Source organism: Cajanus cajan, chromosome 9 (genome assembly GCF_000230855.2).
Source record: "Cajanus cajan strain Asha chromosome 9, NIPB_CcT2T_4, whole genome shotgun sequence".
NCBI classification, from domain to species: Eukaryota; Viridiplantae; Streptophyta; class Magnoliopsida; order Fabales; family Fabaceae; genus Cajanus; species Cajanus cajan.
This window is the reverse complement of record NC_138525.1, coordinates 45,962,181-45,983,842: the sequence shown is the minus strand read 5'-3', so window position 1 is coordinate 45,983,842 and position 21,662 is coordinate 45,962,181. Positions and strand designations below refer to the sequence as shown.

Genomic DNA, 21,662 nt, shown 5'->3' with positions numbered 1-21,662 from the left:
AAAATAATGATGACATCCTTACTAGCATTGATGGATTGGTTCATCAATGTGAGGACACCTTGACTCCTTGGATCAAGTTCTTCAAAGGTGGCACAAGGTTTTAAAGTGGATGATGATGGAATGAACGAAAATGGAGGTTGAGTAGAAGGTGTTTGAGGAAATGCTTGAGAAGGGTACTCTAGGGTTGACTCACTTCATGTTGATGAAGGCCACTTCTAGGATTGTTTCTCTCAAGGTGGAGATGATATGGTTTGGCCGAAAATAGCCAAAGGTAACTAAGGAAAGATATAAAGGCACAAAAGGCTCTCTTTATTATTCAATATCCAAAGTATTTATATGATGCATAGCCTAGGGTATTTATAAGAGTGGGAGGCATCTAGGGTTTCATTTGGAGAGTGCATGACTTAAATTCACAAGCCAAATGCACACCAAATGAAATGCAAATTAACCCTAGATGCAACTTGGTGGCCAAGGATGAAGTCTTTGGGATTAGTTAGGATACATCTAGGTGCATGATAAGACCATGCAACCTTTGCTCTCCACTTGAGCCTAAGCCTTTCTAACACCAAAAATAGGTCCAATAGCCACAAAAATACGTCTAGGTTTTTATTCCCACCCTAATCAAATACCTTAGCCCAAAAATAAAAACCTATGATCTAAAGCACCCCATAATACAAGGGTAAAATGAGAAATACAAAGAAAATAAGCCCTATGACTAAAATACCCCAAAATACAAGGGTAAAATTGAAAATACAAGTAAAATAAATTCTAAGACTAAAATACCCCCAAGATACAAGGGTAAAATAGGAAATCAAAGATAAGAGTAAAATAGGAATAAAAATAAATGCTATGCTAATAAAAACTTAGGAGCTAAGGTCCAAAAGTGGCCTCACTCCTCCTATGATTTTTCAACACTAACCCATTCCTTTTGCTTCCTTCAATACATCACCTCTTGGACTTCTTGGCCTTAGTGTTATTCCATCATTCATGTCTCTGTATATTTATTTTTTAAGAAATTTTAATAGGTGATTGTGGTGAAAAAAAAATTAAGATTTGAAAATGTGTAATAATTCAAAGTGATTTTTTTAATATTACATGTGAGAAAGTATGTAGCATGAATTTAAGAGTAAAAACCTTTGACAAGAAAGCGAAAATTAAAAGGTATATCATCTTTATAATAAACTAGTGAAAAAAGACATTTTGTGTCTCTGTTATAAAAAATTTAAAAAAAAATGCTTAGATAACTTTAAAAGACTGGGATGATTGAATAAATTAGTTAAGAAGGTAAAAAAGGTCCAAAATTGTGACCAGAAACATGGTAAGAGACATTTTAACATTAGCTTCAACTACATTTAAACACCAAGTGTAATTCTAGACATTTACACTAAATCTTATACTTTTAATAACTTTTTGTATAATGTAAATTTAAAAGATTCAATTGTTGAATTATGTGACCTTATACTCAAGATCATTTATATAAAATTTCATATGATTCAAAAATTATTTAGTAGTTCATCACAATGTTTTATTTTAACATATAATATGATATTCAAGATATGTATAAATATCGATTTTTGGAAAATATATATAAAAAAGTTCAAATCATGTGAAACTTGATATATATGATCGTGAGTATAATATCACATAATTCAACGATTAAATCAGTTAAACTTGCATTATAAAAAAAATATTAAAATATAAGATTTGGTGTAAATATTTAGACTTAAACCTAATGGTTACAGATTCTAACTTATACACATACAGTTGTTATAGGAGGGTCCATTGAGAGTCTAACACCCCTCCCAAATTCACATCAAAACTTGTGATCAAAATAAGTTTTTAAATCACATTAAACTTAATTTGATTCATAGTTCTTCATCTAAAAAATGGTATTGGTTGATCAAGTTTTATCTTAAGTGTCAGGAATACTAATATAAATCAAGTTATATCTAATTTCTCTCATTTTTAAATTTGGATAGTGAAGTACATATTCAATTAATATGATTTTTTTTAATTTATGTATAAGTTGTTGTAAAAGTTAAATTGTTTCCCTAATATTTAAAAACCATAAACTTTCATAGTTGTAAAACTCAGAATGTGAAACTATTTATATAATTGGTAAAAAAAAAAAAAAAAGATTTCGGCAACATTGATGGATTGATTCAAAATTACGAATTAGCATGACCCCATTAATATTGTTAATCATGTAAAATTAGGCTTGAGGAAATATTGATAGTCTAGAATTAGGCTAGATAGGATAAAGTCATTCATTGGTATAGGATAAACCCTAAACCTTGAAATGTAGTTTCTATTAATTATTAATGTAGTCACAAACAACACACATATATATTAACTTTAAAAAATCAATGACAAAAATGTGCAAAAGAAATAAGGAATGGGTTACTGTTGATTTGGACAACTAATAATTGATTAATATCGATGTGGAAGGGTCATATAGATATTGTTGAATAAGTTTGCGTGGTGGAAGGGTCTACCAATTCATATGCTAAAAGAGAAAAAATGGACTATAAATAAGAAGACTTATTTATAATTGTATTTTTAAAAAATTTAATTTTTTTTAATTTTTTTATTTACCAATATTATGTATGTACACAATAAATAACCCCATCTAGTTGGTTAGAATACACAAATTGAAACAAATTATATATATAAATAAATATTATGTTTGAATATATAAATTTTATTTAAAATTTATATTACTAAAATTTAAATATATAAATTATATTTTATATTTACGATAAATAATTTATATTATAATTTAATATTATTTTTTATTGATAATTTATTTAAAATATTTAAATAATTCATAAATAATTATGTTAAATAAAAAACAAATTAGATAAAAAGTTAAAAAAATTCTTAAAAACATTCTAACACAAAATAATGATTTATATTTAATATATACAAGTTGATTTTCAATTGATTGATAATGTAAAATATTTTATATTCATAATGTATAATCATTAAAATTTAAAAATTAAAAATATAATAAGAAATTATATAATACTTGTATTTTAAATATACAATACACATGAACTTTTATTTTATACAACTAAAATTTATAATAAATAGATACTTTTATCATGTAAATTTTATTTTAAATTGATGATAAAAATTAATTTTAATTAATAATTTTAAAAAAATTAATTTTACTTTTAAAATGAAATAAAAATGATAAATTGAAAGATTTAAAAAATTAAAAAATCTCTAAAAAATACTCCAACCAAAAACACTCTAATAAAAAACATCCCATGGATCAAAATAATAATTCTAATTTATATACATTAATTTTTTTCACAAAATCCAAAATATTAATTAAAAAATATAAATGTAAAACAAAGTATGCCTGAGGAAGTATTTATATATAATATTTGTGGTTTATATATTTTTATATTTCACTCATTGACGTTGTTCATTGGGCGGCAGTACGATAGTTTATTTTTGTAAGTGTAACGTTCAAAACCACGTCGTTTCGCATAAAACAAAATCAGCAAGCACAAAGGGGAAAGAGAGAAAACGAAAAGAAAGTAATATCATTCTTCCTCTTCGCAACGCACTCTGAAGCAGATCCAGAGAGAGAGAAACGACGTCGTTGAGTGCAGAATGGAGAAGGGAAAGGGGTTGATGGGATCAGGTGGAAGAAGATGGGGCGTTGACCTCTCAGACAATTCCACTTCTCGCGATATTCCCGATCCTCCTGGTTTCTCTCGCGCTTCTCTCGACCAGGTTCCCTTTTTTCTCGTTATATTTAATCTTTTTCTTCTTCTTCTCAAATTCCATTAAATTCAAATTCAAATTCCGATTCCAATTTTGCAGGACGATTCGTCGCTCAGTCGCCAGAAGAAGGACGCTGAATCCAATTGGAAAGCCCAGGTTTACCTTCTTCCGATTATTATTATTATTATTATTATTTTAATTTATGCTAATTCATTGTTGGTGAAATTATAATTTTTATTTAATTATTGTTATTATGATGATGATGATGTTGTGAACAGAAAGCTTGGGAGGTAGCACAAGCCCCTTTGAAGAATTTGCTGATGATGGGGTTCATGATGTGGATGGCTGGTAGCACGGTCCACTTGTTCAGCATTGGGATTACCTTCTCCGCTCTTTGGCAACCCATTAGTGCCCTGCAGAGTGTCGGAAAGAGTCAGTATCTATGCTTTGACCTTGTCATCTCATTTTAGTCTCTTTGTAGATAAACTTCTTCATAAGAATTTTCAGGAGAAGCTAAAATTAGTTTGCACGAGAGAGCTCCTTAAGATTAGTTTGCACATAAGCTAATTTTATCTTTTTGGAGGAGTTTAAGGGCTGTTTTGGATGAGCTTCTTCATAAGCACTTTTAGGAGAGAAAATAGGAAGGAAAATTGAAATAAGTTTTTTCATAAGCTAAAACTAGCTTATGCATGAGTTAAAAACAAGATTTTAAAGAAGCTAACAGTAAAAAAACTTATTTTATTTTTTGTTCTTATTTTTTTCTCCTAGAAGGACTTCTTCAGAAGTTTATGCAAATAGGCCCTATCCAATTAACTTCTCTAAAATCTTATTTTTAACTCTTGCATAAGCTAGTTTTAGCTTATGGAGAAGCTTATTTCAATTTTCCTTCCTATTTTTCTCTCCTAATAGTGCTTCTGAAAAAGATCATCCAAACAGGCCAATAATATAAATTTTTCAATTGAATATATGGTCTGGGACTGCTAATGCATTCCTTTGGTTTTTGCAGTGTTTGAGCCCTACAAAGACAATAAGGTGGAGCTTCTTGGTCCCAAGTTGTTATTCATAGCCCTTAATTTGGGTGGCCTAGCATTGGGTGTTTGGAAGGTAATGTATATGTATTAGTCATGTTGCACCTTGTCATCCTCGTCATGTTACTTGTAATTTTAAATTTCTAAGTAAACGAGTTTATGTGCCATTGTTGTTGTAAAACTTGAAAAAACGAGTTAAATTGCTTGTGAACTCTTTTGTTTATATCATACAAATTGAGGAAAACTGTAACAAATTTGGTAAAACTCTTTGATCAACTAGCAAGTTTACAAGCCTAGAGTTGTATATGGTTTAGGCCTCATAATGTATGGCTTTGGTTGGTTTTGTTCGATACTAAAATTGAATTGCTTATGTTCTGCAATATATAAGGGGTTTATGATGCTAATTTGATGTTTTCATTATTATTTCTATTCTGTTTTGTTCAACTACCAAAAAAAGAAATCATAAATTCCTGGCGTATTATAATATAACTGGGGTCAAGTGTTGAGTTATGCTTTTACTTTGTTACTTACGTTTGCTTTTTTATGGAGTTGGAATGTTTGATATTATGTATATGCTATTGAATTATGTTTGGGTACTATAAATTTTTATGTTATTGAAGTGTTGAAGAATTATTTGAGTTTACTAGAATTATGCAAGTTTATTTGAACCCTCAGGTTTGACAACCTTGATTCCATATACATACTTTTTTATAACTTGTGATATTCCTGTTCTGCAGCTCAATGCATTGGGGCTTCTTCCTACGCACACATCAGACTGGGTCTCGTCCTTGGCACCTGCTCAGGTTGGATTTGTGTTTTTAATACTTGAATGTGATATTTGTTCTAGGTTTTGTAATATTTGAGCCCTCTTCAAACAATAGTTAAAAGTTAGACACATTATCTTGCTGGCTCTGTTGTATTATGACAAAAGCTGAGCATTTTCTAGGATCTCTTCCTGACTATTCAGGTGGGTAAATAGTTTAATTCAACACTTTGCTGTTTTATTCTACGAGGTTGCAGCTTACATGCTTTATATGTCTGAATATAATTTGATAAACAATTATCATTATCTCATCTTGTAAAATTGATGGTGTAATTTGTTTTAAAATTATCGCAAAATAATGAATTTCAGCATTTTCAAGACATTTTGAATGAAATACATATTGCAAGAGTTTCTTATTGACAGCCTGGATTTCAGGCAGGAATTTTATTCTATTAATCCATTTTTCTTGTAAAGCCATAGTACTTTTGTCTTGGTTTATTATTTTTGTATTCTTCCCACAAAGAAGTCAATTATCTATCATTTTGATTTTATTGCTACTGCTTACAATCATTATTGCTGCTGGTTCTTAATTTTTTCTAGCTGTCAATTTATTAATCTCTTTCATACTTCTCAATTCTATACTCTGGTAGTTACTCTTTTTTAACGTTGTATTTTATTTTATTTATATATATATATATATATATATATATATATGTATGTATATATATATTTGTGTCAAATTTAGATTCCTGATCTTCCTACCCAATGCATTGATTATTGTTTGGCAACAATACATGTAGTTCCATAAAAGAAAAAGGGCATTACATTTGAAATTGCATGCCTATTTATAATTCGAACTTAATCAGTTTTACTTTATTGAGCTGAAACTGTTATTGGAGGTTGCAAAATAACATTTGCAAGTCACTCTATGGTTGTCAGAGCAATTATAGAAGAACCATAGGTATATGATGTATAAAAGAAACATGTAGCAATGTCAAAATAGGAACGCTTTAAATTTACTTTGTAATGTTAACTATATAGTGTGAATGTTGATTTTAAAAATAAATCTATAACTGGGTTTTATAAAAAAAAAAGGATATAAAATTGGTTGGCATGTCTCCTACCTTTTGTCAATTTAAAGATCTGATGATTGGTTTGTGTAATTATCATGATTATGATGCCATAATGCCTATAGTTCCCTTGCTTTTTATGCTCATAACCTTACTTTTTTCTTATCTTCAGGAGGTGGAGTTTTCAAGTGGGGGTGTAAATTTGGGTTGATGTGCCAGTTCCTTTCATGCCTAACTTGACTTGGATGGATTTCAAGTAAACAAGGATAAGGAATCAGTTTCGAGTGGTTAAAAGCATATTTTAATGGCTATGATGGACCGCGTGAAGCATGACTTGTTTTCAATTTCAAAAAATGTTGTCAATGCTTGCAGTGATCAAAATTGGACAGGATTTGTAGTAGTAGACTGGAAGTTTTTCAAATAATTAAGAAGTGTTTTCTATTTATATTTAGGATTCTAATATTTGCACATTATAATTTTCTACATGTCGATCATCAGTTTTCATATGAAAGAAAATGATGTGCAAGAATCTCCTTACATTTAATGTGCAAGAATCTCCTTACATTTATGAAGCATTAGCTAATGATTTCTTTTATATGATTCACCTTTCACCACCGAATCCCTTTAAAAGGGGATTCAGATTATGTGCAGTTATATTTTGGTGCAATTGTGTGCAATTTAATAAATTTTTATCACACAATTCATTCACATTCTGTCACATAATTTTTTTTACATTAAAAGTAAAATGAGAAATTTTATGATACCAATATTATGAGACTTAGGTACCAACTACCAAGTTATTTTAAAAACCTGAATTTCTGCATTATTAAGAAATTTCAAGTTAACTAGTTTCCTAAAGCCTTTTAAGGGATTTGGATTAGGTACAGTTATGTTTTGATGCAGTTGTGTGCAAGTTAATAAATTTTTATCACATAATTTGTTCAGACATTCACATTCTGACTCATCATTTCTTTTACATTAAAAGTAAAGTGAAAACTTTTATGGTATTTATATATTTTAGGGTACCGATACAATTGTAATTATAGTTTTATTTTATATTTTATATTTTTAATAATTTATTTAAATAATATTAATAATATTTTGTTATTTTATTTTTTAAAATTATTTAATCATTTTATTTTTATTTTATATGTTTTAATTTTATTTGTAATAATATTATTATATATTTAAATAGTTTAATTTTAATAATTTTTAAGTATATTTTTGTCTTTTTGACTTTAAATTGTTGAATTTTTATATTGTAATTTTAATAATTTTTTTTATTTCTATGATTTATTAACTATTTTCTTTTTAATGTTTAGGCTTTAGAATTTATTTATATAATATTTATGATATTTTATTCTTTCATTTTTTAAAGTTATTTAGTCATTTTATTTTTATTTTATATGTTCTAATTTTCTTTGTAATAATATTATTATATATTTAAATAGTTTGATTTTAATAATTTTTAATTGTTTTTTACCTCAAATTTTTGAATTTCTATATTATAATAATTTTTATTTCTATTATTTATTAATTCTTTTTTTTAATGATTTTATAGTATTATTGGAATTTTATAATATTAATCTCTATAATTTTGTCTTATTTTTTATTTTATAAATATAATTTAGATTATTTATTTTATAATTAAATTAGTGATTTTTTAGATTTTTTGTGAATTTATATAGAAAAATGTACTGATCTTTCAATCTTTACTTGAATACAAAATGTGAAATTTTATTTTTAATATTAAAGAAATAATGTGATAGAATGTGAATGCTTGGACGAATTATGTGAGAGAAATTTATTAACCTGCACATAACTGCATCAAAACGTAACTGTACCTAATCCAAACCCTTAAAAGGCTTTAGGAAACTAGTTAACTTGAAATTTCTTAATAATGCAGAAATTCAGGTTTCTAAAATAACTTGGTAGTTGGTAGCTAAGTCTAACGGTGAATTAGGAAGGATACATCTACAACAGTTTATATAACATTTTTTATTTTATCTTTTTCAATCTCATCATTTATTGTATTTCAAACTTTTATCTTTCTTTTTTTTTTTCTTCTTTCTTTTAGTCATAAAATTTTAGTATAAATATCTTAAAAAGATACATCTGAAGGTAGGTAAAAATGTGCACAGTAAATCACCTATGAAAGTGGAGTGCTACCGGATTACGATAACACTCGTCTTTTTCAAGTATTAATAAGAACATATAAACTTATGAGTGTTTATACACCACTTGTTCAATGACAGAGGCTAGGATGCTGTAGTATGTCAGGTTTCCCAGATTGTGCAACAAAAAAACGAAAAATTGATGTATAGATTTTCACGTGGAATATTTTTTTTAAAATTTGTTTTTCTCATCTGTTTGTTTTGAAGTAAATTACATTACTTTTTAGTTTTTTTTATTAATATAAGAGTATTATATATATTTTTGTGTTAAAATATATAATATATTCTATTTAATTTAATATTATTAATATAATACATTTTTTTACATTATTCTCTCTTTATTTATTAAAATATAAGAAAATTGTATTTTTTATTTTTTAAAATTATATTAAAATATATTCTTTACTGTCCTTATTATTAATAATTTGGATCCTCTTCTATAATATTTTTTCTCCCGTCTCTCTCCTCCAACATTAATAAAATAACAATCATTACCGTTGATTTTTTAGTTCATTTATCTAACGGTATGCAAAACTCTCGCACCGTGGGTCATGTGATCATGTTACCCACGCTAGCCCCGATTCTCAGTATATAAACAGATTAACCTTTCTTCTCAGTATATAAACAGATTAACCTTTCTTCAGCATACTTCATTCAAAAGCATAACTTTCTAGCTCAACACTCCAACTTCTCTCGGCCCGTAAGTAATATTTCCACTCTGATTATTGATTATATCAATTTTTCGATATTGCTACACCTTATTACCCTTTATTAAACCTAATTTTGTTTCACTTTTTTTTTTTCCTAAATTCATCAAATTACGAACTTAGGGTTTCCAAATAACTGTTTATCCATGGCCACCGAACCAAAAGCAGCCACCGAGGACGTCAAGATCGATCTCTTCGAAGACGACGACGAGTTTGAAGAGTTTGAAATCAATGAAGGTAAATATTAGTATTCTCATTCATCGATTTTAAAGTAAAAAAAAAAAAAGAAAAAAAATGTTTTGTCTTCTGAATTAGTTTGAACATTACCTATCTGACTTTTTGGTCTCTAATAAATCTATCATCAAATGCTGCACATTTGACACCCATTAGTTTACTTCGATGGAGGACTGTGCTCGTTTAAGAGATTAGGGAAATTAGGGATTTTATGCATATTTGGGTGAGACTCGGGTATAGCATTTGAATAATTAGTTTAATTTGTGAGTTGTTCCCTGCTCCAAATTTATTGTCTATCCAACCCTTGTTATACCTGAAACCAGAGCTACTGTCCTCTTGCCACAAAGCTACCCTCCAACCGTAAGCCTGCACTGGAAACCTCCATTTTCTAACACTGCATTTTCGATTGCTTCTTACTTTTCCCATTCCTTGTTAGCATTGAAGGTACTTAGGTACAGTTTTTGCGTTCTTAAGTGTTTGATTTGCACCTGTTGCTTCTAATCTTATATGCACTTGTCTTTTTCTTTTCAGTCCTTACCTTTTCTTCATGGTGTATTTTTTTATGAACCCATTTTTTAACACTTAGGACCTTTGAATGAATATCTAGTTGTAAATTACCTTCTGGAATAGATTTGAAATTTTGAACCAAGGCATTACTAATAAATAACGAAAGGGGCATTTATGTATTTGCTTTCGTGATCGATAGATTTGACATGGTTGTTTGTTTAGCATTGTATGGATCTAATACTTGGTGTTCGTTGGTATGGTGGTCTCAGAGGGGAGATTACATTTCAAAAAGTTGGCCCTGTGCCATCAAATTCTCTAAATTCAGGCAGCTTTTCTTATTATATAACAACTATTGGGTTCGTTCAAGTAGTTGGTAGTTGTGTTTTGGACTGAGTCGATCTGTCATTTAAAGATTCATCTGTAGCACCTGATTAATTCACTGAAAAAAAACTGAAGATTGATTGACTTTCATTTATTTTGATGTATAGAAAACATGGTGTAGTTTATTTCCGGGTTCAATATGTTTGCTTATAATTGAGATTTATTGATTAATCACTTGAGGAAAACTATTAAACCTTGGGGCACAATTCTTAAGGGGCTAAAATTTTATTTCCCTGATTGAAGTAATGATGCTGAGCTTTGCGGTAACAAAAGCAATGTGAGAAAGATGGACTGGGTGAAAGGATGTTATTGCAATTTAACAAGTATGGTTTTGAAGGATTAAAATGTGCCCCTACAATAGCAGTTAAAATTTCAAGATTTACATTCACAGCACACATCGGGCTCTACCACATAAGCCACGCATTTTATGTTTTTTTTTTTAATAGCTACCTAACATGGATTAAAATTCTTGTTATGCATATTCCGTGCTGCTTTAACATGTCTACTGAACACTACCTTACTGCATCCAGATGAGGCATTATTCTGTTATAATATAGCTCATTTTTTTATTATTATTATTTTTAATTTATATCGGTAAGAATTACAATGATGGCATTAAGGTTCGAATATAGGACCTTGGACATACCACTTCCTCCACCACTATGATCGTGTTTATTGTTAGTAATAATTACTTTCATTGTGCTGATATTAGGATTCATTCAATTACTTAAGGAGGAGTTGTTATTATTATTATTATTATCATCTGTTTCTAGTGATTGTATTCAAAGTTCTTTGGGTATTAGTGTTAGAAAATGCTTATTCAACTCGATTTGTTGGGGGTCTTGGTGTTCTAATGTTTCTTCTTATTTCTGTTGTACTTTATTGTTTCACAACTTTCAGAGTGGGATGATAAGGAGGAAGGGAAAGAAGTGACTCAACAGTGGGAGGATGATTGGGATGATGATGATGTTAGCGATGATTTCTCTCTTCAGTTGAGAAGGGAGTTGGAGAGCAACACTGATAAGAATTAAACCACCTGCTAGTTATTATTGCTTGATATAACATGCTTTATGACTTGGGTGTTTGAACTCTATAGGAAGGAAATGAAAACTTGCCTTGTTTGGAAGAAAATGCAAGACAGTAAGAACAGAATATGGACATAATTTTTCTGTTCTTGAATTTGTGCGTCGAAGTTATTGAGTGCTTGTACTTCAGTTGAACTCTGCATAATTATGTGGCCTTTGACTTAAGATTTTACTTACAACATCGAATTATTCGCTTTTGTTCATTTTGGGGTTGGTTGGATGTGTTTTACTATGAACAATTCTTGGCAAAAATACAGTTTAGTTGCACATTCTCCATTTTCTCGCTGCCCATGGGTTCCAAATAGTTTTTTCCTAAGGAAGAATCAATTTAAGCATAAAAGCTTGAAAAAAAAAAAAACAAAAAACTTGTTAAGGGAGCATTTGGTATATAACTTTTTAAATTTTGTGTTAAGCTAAAAAGAATTTAAGGTTATAATTCATTTCAATAAGCTTATCAAGTTTTGTTTAAACAATCTCCAAGTTTTTTGATGTTTTTTTTATGGATTAAAATTGATCTGTTGATTTAACTGTAGTTTTCATTCATGAAATTGAATCAAACTATACTCAACTCATTATTATGCATGTATGTTTTTTTATTAACTATTTGCACATGATTTGAAACTCACATTTAAAATTTAAACTTTTGGTAATTTGAAAGATTCAAAAATGTTTTATGACACAATTATATTTTGATGAAAATGGTTTACAAGCTTTGTAATTATATTGGTTATTTTTTTGGTAATTGACATTAAAATTTCTTCATTTTAAATATTTAGATAATTTGATAAATTAAAATAAGGTTTCATATTTAGCATTTAGGGTTTAGAGCTTTTTTTTCTTATGATATAATTAATTATTGGTAAAAATGATTTACAAATTTCATAATTATTTTGGAGGTTTTTTTTTGTAATTGATATGTTTTAAGTTTTAGAAAATTTGATAAATTAAAAAAATGCTTTATAATATAATCACGTTCTTGTAATTTTTTTTTACAAACCTCGTAATTATTTTTGATGATTATTTTCTAATTGACTTATTTAAATTTTTTAGATAATTTGATAAGTTAAAAAAAATTATATTTAGGATTTATGGATTAGAAGTTAATGATTCTATTTTCTTATAATAAAATTATTTTTTAATAAAAATAATTTACAAATCTTATAATTATTTTGATGAATTTTTTATCGACATATTTAAGAATTTTAATTTTAAATTTCAGATAATTCAATAAATGAAAAAAAGTTATAATCAAATTATATTTACATGAAAAAAAATTATAAATCTTATAATTATTTTGGTATTTTTTTTTTAAATTGGGGACAATGAAATATTTTTACTTTTTATACTTAGATGATTTGAAAAATAAAAAAAGGTTTATATTTAGTGTTTAAAATTTTAGGATTTAGTTAAATGATTTATTTTATTATAATAGCATTATCTTCGTTAAAATTATTTTAGTGACTTATTTTCTTATAATAGATTAAGTGTTTTTGTATAAACTATTTTAAATAATCTTTTGTTTAAAGTTATCATCGTGTTTTATTAGATTTTTTTTTAATTTTTTTTACTGAATTTTTTTTAATATTTTAATTTTAAATTAAATATAATCTTTTAAATTGGATAACAATTTAGCTAATTTTTTTTTTAAATCATTATTAATCTTTATTGGCATGTGGTTTCTTACTTTAATAACATTCCATTGTTTATTATCATAATAAACTCACATAGTTAACATTGTAGAAAAAGGACATCCTACCATATGAAAATGAATAATTCAATAGAATAGAAAGACATTACAAAAATAAAAGATGTTAACCAAATATTTTAATAACATTTAAAACAGTAACACCTAAATATAAAATTCTAATTAAACTATATTTCAAAACATACATCTTAAATCTATCTAAAAACTTAAGTAGTCTATAAAATTAAGCGATCATTTTGATTAATACTAATAGTTATTAAAATATTGTCACTAATCTTCTTTAAGTAACTCTTCTTCTACTTCTTATATGACAATCTTCTTATTAAATTAAGTTAATTTTGCACTAAAAGCAACAACTTAAAATAAAAGAATAACTAAAAATAATTCAGGACCTCTATGACTTTCATGACATAAAATTCAAGAAAACATCATAATAATCCTCTCACTGACAAGCATAAAAAGAACAAACTAATAAATGTAATTTTCAATAAAACAAATAGAAAAACTTGAACAAAGAATGATAATTATAAAGTGCAAAAATTAAAAAAAATGTATATACATTTAAAGAAAAATCACTTAAGTGTGAGTTTTCTTTTAATATTGGTCATCTATTTTTAATAGTGCAAAAATCATAGTGTGATTTTGAGTTAGGTGTTGATGCAATGCTTCCGATATTGTTCAAGAGAGATGATGATACTCTAGAAGATGAGATTTTAAAGAACCATGAGATAGAACTCTCAAAGAAGTTAGTAAATAAATAAATAGAAAATAAAAATATAATTTAAAAAAAAGATAAAATAGATAATAACAAATTTCAGTTAAGATAATCTAATTCAAATTATTTTATATCTATAATTTGTTTTTAAATTCTAATTATTTATGAATTTAGTTACATGACAAAATATTTCATTTTTATGATAGTTTTAGTTAATATTTCAAACAAAATTTACTTTTAATATATAAATTATTGTAAACTTATATAACAAAAAAATATATTTAATTATATTTACTATATTTGAATCATTTTTATAACGTGAAGGAATTTTTTTTAATATGTATTTAATATTTTTAATGCAATAGAATATTAATTAACGTTATTAATTATAAAAATTTACTAAATTATTAATACTAATTGATTTAAAATCTAATCAAAATAAAAATTAAAAATTGATAACATAGTAATTGTACATTTTTTATTTTGTATGCATCTTTACAATTACTATTTATTTAATTGTTTTCTTGACATATGCTATCTAATATAGTTGATATCTATACTGTCATTAAAATATAATTGATATTTAATTTAACGATGATAACCTCTTCGAGTTTTATATTTAGTTAAGTTCAATCATACTATATATATATATATATATAATTTAGAGGATAAAAAATAAAAAAATTGAAATAAGAGATTAAAATTCTACTTAAGTGTGTATTTTATTTTTTTTAAAAAAATAAAAATATAAGAAACATCATAAAATAGATTTTTTTTATTCAAGTTAATGAACATTTATTAATTTTTTTTAAAAAGCTTAAGAATTAAAACACAAATAAATAAAATATTTTTATACTTTTTAAATAACACTTATTAATCAAATTTCACAAAAGAATCCATATTAGAATAAATAAAATTATAAAAATAATTTTTTTTAATATTTAAAACTTTGAAGGAATTATTTCTTAAGTTACAATTTTTACCAAATTTTTGAAAAAATACAATTATAAGCAAGTCTTATTATTTATAGTCCCTTAGGTATTCCTTTCCACCGGGTAAACTTATTCAACAATCTCTTTGGCCCTCCTCTCTCTATATATAATTGTTTTGTGAGACTCGGTTTTCACTGCCAAGAGTTTTCCACCGCTAAGAGTTTCGCTTCTTCGGAGTTATCCTCTCTTGCGTAAGCGAACACGGTGTTCTTCTGGTCATAGGTGGTGGTGGCCGAGGACGAAGGTTCCACAGGGAGGTGCTCATGCATTGCTTTTCCTTTTTTTTTTCCTCCATTTTCTGGTTTTTAATTTGATTTTTTTTCTTTCTGGTTGTTGTTTGTCTTTCTTACTCGCTAGGTTTCTTCTCTTTGTTCTTCACTCTTGGTGACCTTGTGCCCATGAAAGGTAGAAATTAAGGTCATGTTATGCGCTTCTCTGCATTTTAATTTATTGTTTCATTTCTTTTTGATTCTGGTTTCTTTTCTCTCTAATTCTTGTTTTTCTTTGTTATCTCGCTAAGATTCTTCTCTTTGTTCTTCACTCTGGTGACCTCGTGCCGATGGAAGGTAGGAATCAAAGTGATGGTATGCACTTCTCTGCTTTTCAATTTCTAGTTTCATTTTTTTATTCTTGTTTCATTTATTTTTGATTCTTGTTTTTCTTTGTTACTCGTCAAGTTAAGTGAGAAGTTTGCTCCACAAGCCTCTTAACTAGCTTGGACGGTCAAGCAACTCAACCATGATTCCTAGTGAACCATGGTTAAGGTTAGCTTGCTCCCAAAGCTACCTACTTCTATAAAATCCTAAATCCTTCCATTGTATTATGAAAATTCTCTCTCAATTCAAGAGTCCAAACCGTGGAGAATTCTCCCTCTCCTAAGAACTTCACAAAGGAATTTCTCCTTTGTGCTTGGTTCCTCAAGTTTCTCTCCTTCTAGAGAAATCGAACCTCTTTAGGTTGCCTCTTCAAGCATTTGAAGCTTGAATCTCCTTCAATCCTTCATTGACGTGAAGAACCTTAAGAGAAGAAGGGACTTGGATGGTTCAACTTGAAGAAACATCAATCATCTTTAAGAGGTTCCATCACAACTCAAGGGGTTCGGTTTCTTCCTTGAAGGGGAAGAAACTGAAGGAACCAAGCACAAAGGAGGAATTCCTTCGTGAAGTTCTTAAGGAATTCTCCATGGTTTGGGACTCTTGAGTGTAGACACCCAATTTCGTCTAGGGGGCATACAAACAAAAAAATGGACGTCTATTATCAAGAAAATGAACTCCCAAAGCATGGGAATAACAAGACAAGACATTAGGAGGCCTAAAAGCCCAAACAAGTTGGTTTTAGTAGCCTGGAACGGGCTGTTGCAAAACCAGAACGGGCTGTTCCAAGTTCCTAAAAGGGCCTAAAACCCTAGTTTGGAACGGGCTATTCCTAAATTGGAACGAGCCGTTCCAAACTCCTCAAAAAAAGGGCTAAAATCTTAACTGGAACGAGCCGTTCCAAGTTATTAAAATGACCTACAAACTCTTGTTTGGAATGACCATTCTAGTCTAGGCAATTATGTGTTAATCTCACTTCTGGAACGGGTCGTTCTGGTTTCAGAATGGGCCGTTCTAGTATACGAAATTAACACACAACGTACAGTCCAGAACAGGCTGTTCTGAATTTGGAACGGGCCGTTCTGGAAACTTTTTGATGCCTATAAATAGACAGCTTGGGCACAATTCTCAAGGCCACAAAAATTTCGTCCAAAACTCCTTAGAGCTAGAAATTTCTCTCTCTCTCCCTCCTATTATATTTCTTGAGTTTTGTGAGGCATACTGTAGTGTGAAAGGTCGCCACAAAGTACCTGTTTGAAGATTCAATAGAGCTCGTTCAAGAGGTATTTCAGTCAATCTTTCTCTCTCCCTTTTATTTCTTATCTTTGATTAATATTGTTATAATAAAAGCAATCATGTAGACATTTAGAGTCAATTGTATAATTTAAATTTCAAGCATGTAAATAGTTATTAATAAAAGGGGATTTAATATTTCAATAATTTTTTTTTAATTTTAACTTCATCATAGGGTACCAATTAAGGACGTTGTAGGAGTTCTTAATACCTTCCCTATATGTAACCAACTCCCGAACCCAATTCTGGTTATCAAGACCATTATTGGATCTTTAAAAACCTTTTATTTTTCCAATATTTTGAGTAAAACATTGGTGGCGACTCCATGAACTCATTTTCGAAATCATTAATTAAGGATTAGTCTGGTGTCCAAGCATTTCTTAATTGATGAGATCTTTAAAAGGATGTCTAAACCATAGGTCGCAAGATCGAAAATTTTTGGGTTGCGACATTGAGAGAGAGAATTTTCAGAAATTTCTATCTCTTATATGTCAAAAGTGTTTACAAATGTAGAAGGAGGGTTTATATAACTGAAGGAAGCATGTGGAGTAAGCTAAGCTAACCATGGTTCAAGAAAACCATGGTTGGCTTAACTGGTCATCCACCATGGTTAGGAAAGGCTTGTGGAGCAAGCTTCTAAATTAGAAGCTTGGAAAGCAAGCTAAGTTAGAAGCTTGTAACACAAGCTTCCAAAGTGTGCCATGCAAACTAAGGAATTCGGCCAAAAGAGACTTGTGTAGCAAGCTAAGCTAACCATGGTTCAAGAGAACCATGGTTGGCTTAACTAGGGTGTCCACCATGGTTTGGAAGGCTTGTTGAGCAAGCTTCTAACTTAGAAGCTTGGAAAGCAAGCTAAGTTAGAAGCTTGTAGCACAAGCTTCCCAAATAGGTCATGTAAGCTTAGTAATCCGGCCAAGAGAAGGGATGGGCGGCCAAGGTGCTTGGTTCCATAATTTTCCAATTCTAAAAAGTTGGAATTGGTTTAGTTAGGTTCACCAAATAATGGTGATACCTAGCTAAATAAATTCCATAAAAAATATGGAACAAAATAAACCTAATATGTAAAATTTGGCCTAGGCCCAACTCTGGCCCAATTACTAGTGGCACTCACATTCCTTATTATATGTCACCTCACTTTCACCACTGAAAATACAAAAATGAATGACCTCTAATACAAGGTCAAATGGAGCAAAAGTCTCTAAGTAGCCTACTCTAAATTCATTATACAATGATCTACAAAAAGGAAACAAAGTGCCTCACAAATAGAAATGCAAAATAAACCTATACAAGTAACTACTATATTTACAAACATAGGGATGTAGACACCCAATTTCGTCCGGGGGCATACAAACAAGGAAATGGACTTCCATTATCTAAGAAAAGGAGCTCCCAAGTATAGAAACAACAGGACATGATATCAGAAGACCTGGAGCCCAAACAAGCTGGTTTTAGTAGCCCAGAACGGGCTGTTCCAAAACTGGAACGTGCCGTTCCGAACTAGGAACATGCTGTTCCTAAATTGGAATGAGCCATTCCCAACTCGAAACGGGTTGTTCCTAAATCAGAACGGGCCGTTCCAAGTTACTAAAAAAGCCTAAAACCCTAGTTTGGAACATGCCGTTCCAACACAGGATGTTACGGGTAAAATTCGAACCTAGAACGAGTCGTTCCAATTCTGGAACATTCTGTTCCAGATTCATATTTTACCCATAACGGACTGCCCTAGAACGGGCCATTCTGGTCAGTTTTGACGTCTATAAATAGACAACTCGGGTACTGTTCTCTAGGCCAGAAAATTAATCCAAAGCTCCTTATAGCTCGAAAATTCTCTCTTTCTCTCTCTCTTTTTGTATTTCTTGAGATTTTTGTGAGGCATATTGTAATGTGAAAGGTTGTCACAAAGCACCTAAAAATCTCTATATTTGAAGATTCAATAGAGCTCTTTCAAGAGGTATTTCAGTCAATCTTCTTCTCTCCTTTTGATTTCTTATCTTTGATAAATATTGTTTAATAAAAGCAATCATGTAGATATTTTAGAGTCAATTGTGTAATTTAAATTTCAAGCATGTAAATAATCATTAATAAAGAGGATTAAATATTTAACTTATTAATTTTTTTTATGTTAACTTCATCATAAGGGTACCGATTGAGGGCGTTGTGGGGGTGCTTAATACCTTCCCTACACGTAACCGACCCCCGAACCCAATTTTGGTTATCAAGGTCATTATTGGACTTTTGAAAACCTTTTCTTCTTCCAATATTTTTGAGTAAAACATTGGTGGCGACTCCATGAATCCATTTTTCAAAACCATTAATTAAAGATTAGTCTGGTGTCCGTGCATTCCTTAATTGATGAGATTTTCAAAAGGATGTCTAAACCATAGGTCGTGAGATCAGAAATTTTCAGGTTGCGACAGATGGCGACTACTGTCGCAACTCGAAATTTCCGATCATGCGACCTATGATTTAGACATCCTTTTAAAAGTCTCATTAATTAAGGAATGCCCGGACACCAGACTAATCCTTAATTAATGGTTTTGAAAATAGGTTCATGAAGTCGCCACCAATATTTTACTCAAAATATTGGAAAAAGAAAAGGTTTTTAAAGATCCAATAATGGCCTTGATAACCAAAATTGGGTTCGGGGGTCAATTACGTGTAGGGAAGGTATTAAGCACCCTTACAACGCCCTAAATCGGTACCCTATGATGAAAATAACGTAATAAGAATTAATAGATTAAATATTAAATCCCCTTTAATAATGTTTATTTACATACTTAAAATATAAATTAAGCAATTTCCCTAAAATATCTACATTATGACGTTTATTATAATAAAAAGGAAATAAAAAATAAGGAATAAAAAGAAGAAAAGAAGATTGAATGAAATACCTCTTGAACAAGCTTTATTGAATCTTCAAATATGGAAAATGTGCTTTGTGGCGACCTTTCACACTATAGTATGCCTCACAGATCTCAAGAAATACAATAGGAGAGAGAGAGAATATAGAAATGCGACACAAATCTCAAGAAATATAATAAAAGGAAGAGAGATAGAGAATTTTCATGCTCAAAGGAGTCTTATTCAAAATTTCTCTGGCCGCCATGAGAACTGTGCCTAAGGCTTCAATTTATAGGGATCAGCAGTGCGCTAGAACGGCCTGTTCCGGTTTCGGAACGGCCCGTTCTGGCCCAATTATTATGTGTAAATTTCGTACTCTGGAACGTCTCGTTCTGAAAACGGAACGACCCGTTCTAGAGTAGAAAATAACACGAATTTCACCTTTCCAGAACGGCCCGTTCCAAATTTGCCTTGTTTGGAACGGCCCGTTCTGGTATTGGAACACCCGTTCCACACAAGCCTCTTTAGGTGTTTTTAGTTATATTGGAACGACCCGTTCTGATATTGGAACGGCCCGTTCTGGGGTTCAGAACGACCCGTTTCGATTTTGGAACGGCTCGTTCTGACTTTGGAACTGGCCGTTCCGATTTTGGAACAGCCCGTTCCGGGCTACTAAAAACACCCTATTTGGCCTTTAGGCCTTCTGATGTCCTGTCTTTTTATTTGCCTGCTTCGGAAGCTCCTTTCCTTCATAATGGAGGTCCATTTCTTTGTTTGTGTGCCCCCGGACGAAATTGGGTGTCTACAGCTGCCCCTCTTTACTTGTCCTTTGGAGTAGCTATGTGTTGCTTTTCCAAAGGCAAGTAAAGACGTAGACATTTCATCCGGGTCTCCTTCTCGTCTCTTTGGTATTGGCGCTTCTACGTTCCTTCTCTTGGATAGGTGTATTTGCTCGTGTCCTTGCCCTTTAGAGTAGTTGAGTGTTGGTTGCATACTCTATTGGGTAACAAGGCTGACAAACTGTACACCTGATCTTTGATCTTCAAGTAGATGCTCCATTGTTTCTCTTGTGATAGTGCGTTCTTTTATTTGTAGCTTGTTGAAGAGGGAGTATTTTCGTAGCTCAACTTCCCTTATGGCTTTGTCGTATACCGGATTGGGAGATGACTATAGTCTCTCCAGACCTTTCCCTCACGGCTTTGTCGTATACTAGATTGGGATGAAAGTACAGTCTCTCCAGACCTTTCCCTCACGACTTTGTCGTATACCAGATTGGGATGCGAGTACAGTCTCTCCAGACCTTTCCCTCACGACTTTGTCGTATACCAGATTGGGATGCGAGTACAGTCTCTCCAGACCTTTCCCTCACGACTTTGTCGTATACTGGATTGGGATTTGAGTACAGTCTCTCCAGACTTTTCCCTCACGGCTTTGTCGTATACCTAATTGGGATTTTTGAGTACAGTCTCTCTAGACCTTTCCCTCACGGCTTTGTCGTATACCAGATTGGGATTTGAGTACAGTCTCTCCAGACCTTTCCCTCACGGCTTTGTCGTATACCGGATTGGGATGCGAGTACAGTCTCTCTAGACCTTTCCCTCACGGCTTTGTCGTATACCGGATCGGGATGCTGTCGCCACCGGCCCAAAACGGGCTTTCGGCATTCGCGAAGGATGGTTGGACTCTTTTATTTGTTTAAAAATATGGATTGCTAGAATGACTTATTCTCAAACTGAGACCTTGTCAAACGAGCAATTTTATTAAAAGGCTCACCAATCCATGTTAATCCCAAGTGGGACCCTCCATGGATTAGCGGTTTTCATAAAAAGGAAGGGT

General features: G+C 30.4%; 2 protein-coding genes and 1 long non-coding RNA gene across 4 annotated transcripts; all 3 read left to right on the top strand.

Moving 5' to 3' along the window:
- The first annotated feature begins 3,500 nt into the window (after window positions 1-3,500).
- On the top strand, window positions 3,501-7,044 carry LOC109805783 (ER membrane protein complex subunit-like protein). Its single transcript, XM_020367989.3, has 6 exons — window positions 3,501-3,747; window positions 3,838-3,894; window positions 4,017-4,170; window positions 4,745-4,842; window positions 5,504-5,569; window positions 6,772-7,044. The coding sequence occupies exons 1-6, from the start codon at window positions 3,625-3,627 to the stop codon at window positions 6,808-6,810; spliced, it is 537 nt and encodes a 178-aa protein (XP_020223578.1). The 5' UTR covers window positions 3,501-3,624; the 3' UTR covers window positions 6,811-7,044.
- Window positions 7,045-9,315: 2,271 nt separating this feature from the next.
- LOC109818067 (protein DELETION OF SUV3 SUPPRESSOR 1(I)) lies at window positions 9,316-11,890 on the top strand. Of its 2 annotated transcripts, none has more exons than XM_020383467.3 (3): window positions 9,316-9,473; window positions 9,604-9,717; window positions 11,503-11,890. In XM_020383467.3, exons 2-3 carry the CDS (start codon window positions 9,627-9,629, stop codon window positions 11,631-11,633), a joined length of 222 nt encoding a protein of 73 aa, XP_020239056.1. In that variant the 5' UTR covers window positions 9,316-9,473; window positions 9,604-9,626; the 3' UTR covers window positions 11,634-11,890. The 2 variants fall into 2 exon arrangements, with proteins under 2 accessions (XP_020239056.1, XP_020239063.1); XM_020383474.3 differs by having other exon boundaries at window positions 9,355-9,477.
- Window positions 11,891-14,839: 2,949 nt separating this feature from the next.
- LOC145951625 (uncharacterized) lies at window positions 14,840-21,088 on the top strand. Its single transcript, XR_014429429.1, has 3 exons — window positions 14,840-15,356; window positions 15,457-15,504; window positions 15,620-21,088. It is a non-coding gene; the product is annotated as an uncharacterized LOC145951625 (long non-coding RNA).
- Window positions 21,089-21,662: the final 574 nt, after the last annotated feature.

Bases quoted from the DNA above. Each gene is read 5' to 3' on its own strand.
- LOC109805783 (XM_020367989.3), top strand. From the start codon at position 3,625: ATGGAGAAGGGAAAGGGGTTGATGGGATCAGGTGGAAGAAGATGGGGC. The intron at 3,748-3,837 runs GTTCCCTTTTTT...CCAATTTTGCAG, and splicing joins CTCGCGCTTCTCTCGACCAG to GACGATTCGTCGCTCAGTCG. The intron at 3,895-4,016 runs GTTTACCTTCTT...TGTTGTGAACAG, and splicing joins AATCCAATTGGAAAGCCCAG to AAAGCTTGGGAGGTAGCACA.
- LOC109818067 (XM_020383467.3), top strand. From the start codon at position 9,627: ATGGCCACCGAACCAAAAGCAGCCACCGAGGACGTCAAGATCGATCTC. The intron at 9,718-11,502 runs GTAAATATTAGT...CACAACTTTCAG, and splicing joins AGAGTTTGAAATCAATGAAG to AGTGGGATGATAAGGAGGAA.